This window comes from Diachasma alloeum, unplaced genomic scaffold (assembly GCF_001412515.2).
Source record: "Diachasma alloeum isolate Michigan unplaced genomic scaffold, Dall2.0 Dall_scaffold_00323, whole genome shotgun sequence".
Lineage (NCBI taxonomy): Eukaryota > Metazoa > Arthropoda > Insecta > Hymenoptera > Braconidae > Diachasma > Diachasma alloeum.
The window spans coordinates 273087-275698 of NW_021680462.1; the positions used below are offsets into that span (position 1 = coordinate 273087).

The 2612-nt window shown below is 37.3% G+C and overlaps 1 protein-coding gene across 1 annotated transcript in view; it reads left to right on the forward strand.

Annotated features, from left to right (window-relative positions):
- LOC107040152 (A disintegrin and metalloproteinase with thrombospondin motifs 2) overlaps window positions 1-2612 on the forward strand; it is a 41212-nt gene that overhangs the window by 22846 nt on the left and 15754 nt on the right. The window contains exons 7-9 of the mRNA XM_015260098.1: window positions 819-951; window positions 1033-1202; window positions 1700-2003. Of these exons, the coding sequence (XP_015115584.1) occupies window positions 819-951; window positions 1033-1202; window positions 1700-2003 (607 nt within the window). The remainder of the gene's footprint in view (window positions 1-818; window positions 952-1032; window positions 1203-1699; window positions 2004-2612) is intronic.

A 2612-nucleotide genomic window follows, 5' to 3' on the forward strand; every position in this document is an offset into this window, starting at 1 on the left:
TCACCCCCCCCCCTAAAAAATGTCACGTGATTAATGGGCGCCCCCTGACTAAATACGTTGTTATCTCAATCAACTCGATCATAAGTTGTTCCAAGTAAATTATAATTGAAGTGAACATTTCGTATGTCGAATCAGGATGAATATTGTTACGCTGAAAAAGCTTTGAGATTGTAGTAAGATCTCGTTGAGTTGAAAGAAGATTATATCTTTTGACTAAAAAAAATCACATTAGTTTACAATAACAAAATCACAGATTATGGCAATTCTACACAAACTTGGATATCACAAATTTCGTTCAATGTGATGTACGGAAAGCTCAATTTAAACATGGGCTTCATTCGAGGAAACAACATTCAATTCATTCCTCAGTGTAATCATTTCCTAGGTATTTCTCGACTGGAGATTATATTAGGTTAAAAAAATACAACTTTTCCGTTTTTGTGGTGAATACATGTGACTTGATGGTTTATTTGATTCAAGTAAATATATCTTAAAAAGAAATGATTGATATTCACCATGAGATCTTATTTATTTGAAATTGGCTCAAGAATATAATGTTTGTTCCAAAAAAGAAACATCTCAGTAAAAATAATTTTTTCTATCAGTGTGATGATATTAATGCAAGCAGCTAAAACGAAATGCGAAACCACTGAGAGCCCGCCATCAGTGCATTTATAGCAGAAAAAGTATCAATCCACTGCTAAACAGAACATCTACCGTCACACCTTTGCGGTCGCCTGCCTGTTTTTAGCTATTGCATAATTATGTACACATAAAGTATCGAATTCTGCAACTAAACCTAATCTACACTCTTTCAGATTCCAACTCTGTAAGACTCTTAACCTCCCAGGTCTCTGCTCTCATCTATGGTGTGCCCACAAAACTACCCAGAAATTCTGTAAAACGAAGAAAGGTCCTCCTCTAGAAGGAACTTCTTGTGGGAAGAACAAAGTATAAAAAAACCACCAAAATCACCTTCATGAAACTATCCTTTTCGATGCATAATTAATTCCCCAAAACCTTTCGGTTTAGTGGTGCATAAATGGCTTCTGTGAGGTGATCGATCGTACAAAGTTTAGCCTGGAGCGGAGGACGAATAAACCGAGGGACGGTGGCTGGAGCACGTGGACTCCCTGGGGAAAGTGTTCCAGAACCTGTGGCGTTGGTGTGAGACTTCGTTATCGCCTGTGCAATGATCCAACGTCAGCACTGGATTAAACTTTAATAGATAATTTATATTTTAATTATGAAACAACAAGAACATCTAGAAACAAAAAGGAGTATTTTGACTAGAACAAATGCATTGAAATTGTTCGGCAATATCTCTCAAAGGAATAGATTTATTTGGAAATGTTATTGAATTTATTTCTGTAGACAATAATTTGCAAAAAATATTTCTTGACATTTTTCGTCAAGCTCATTTATGTTGGACATAATTGGCAAACATTAGAATTAAATTTTGAGAAGGTATTAATAGTTAATCGCTTCGTGATTGTCGAATTATGTAGCTAACGAGTCATTTTGGAAGGAAATGTCATTAATATTATCCTAAAATATCTCGAGACATTTTTCATTTAATCGAGATGATTGTTTTCCTATTTTTTCTGTGTTTTTTCAACAGTTATGAAAAAGAAGTTCTCAGGTGATCTTTGATGTGAGAGTTTAACACAGGATTCTTAACATTTTGATTGAATTTCAGACCTTCCTTTGGAGGCACCGAGTGCAGTGGCAATAGACAGGAATTCAAGAGCTGTGAGCAATCAGAATGCCCGATTGGTTCTGATCTCAGAAAGGAACAATGCTCGAGGCTCTTGAGGGTCGTTGCCTTTGACAAGACCTCAGACGAGCATAAAATTACTCTATCACCCGACGAGACTGATAATGATGATGATAAATGCAGATTGACGTGCAGGAATGATCAAAAGAATAAAATTTATCGATCTGATGATTTTTTTATTGATGGAACGCCGTGCGCCTATGAAACCACTGACATTTGCATTCAGGTAGAGTTAATATTACTAGCGATATTCAAAATTTTTGAGAGATAAGTGGCATGTAATGAGCTTAGATTTTTTATGTTTACTAGGGGGCTACGCCCCCTGCTTGCTCCGCTTGCCAACCCCCACACGACCACCATGATTCTTATTCTGACCCTTGTGATCCTTAATTTGACCCTCGTGACCCTCATTATACCCTAATTATACCCTCATTATACCCTTAATTTTGAAGTCAATTTCTGGAGTTAATTTCTAACACCAAATTTTCATTACCAAAAGTCGATTTGGATTTCTCTGTATATAGTGTGACGTATTGAGATCGATCAATACGTCGATTTATAATAATTATAATTATTATGCCCAAAGTGGTGGACGATGGGAATGGGAAACGAGGTTTCTCATTCCCTTCATCCAAAGATTGCTCAGCAGTCCCACGGTGTCCCATGGACACCAGCGTAAGCAGTTCCACGGTTTCTACAGGTCCAGTTCAGGGTGCTGAACTGTTTGACTGTGTAGGTTTCTATACAAACGAATGCACGAAACCGTATTAGTGAAGAAAACCGTGGGATTGCTTAGGTAAGCATTTTGGGACTTTGACGAGTTTGGACGACTCGG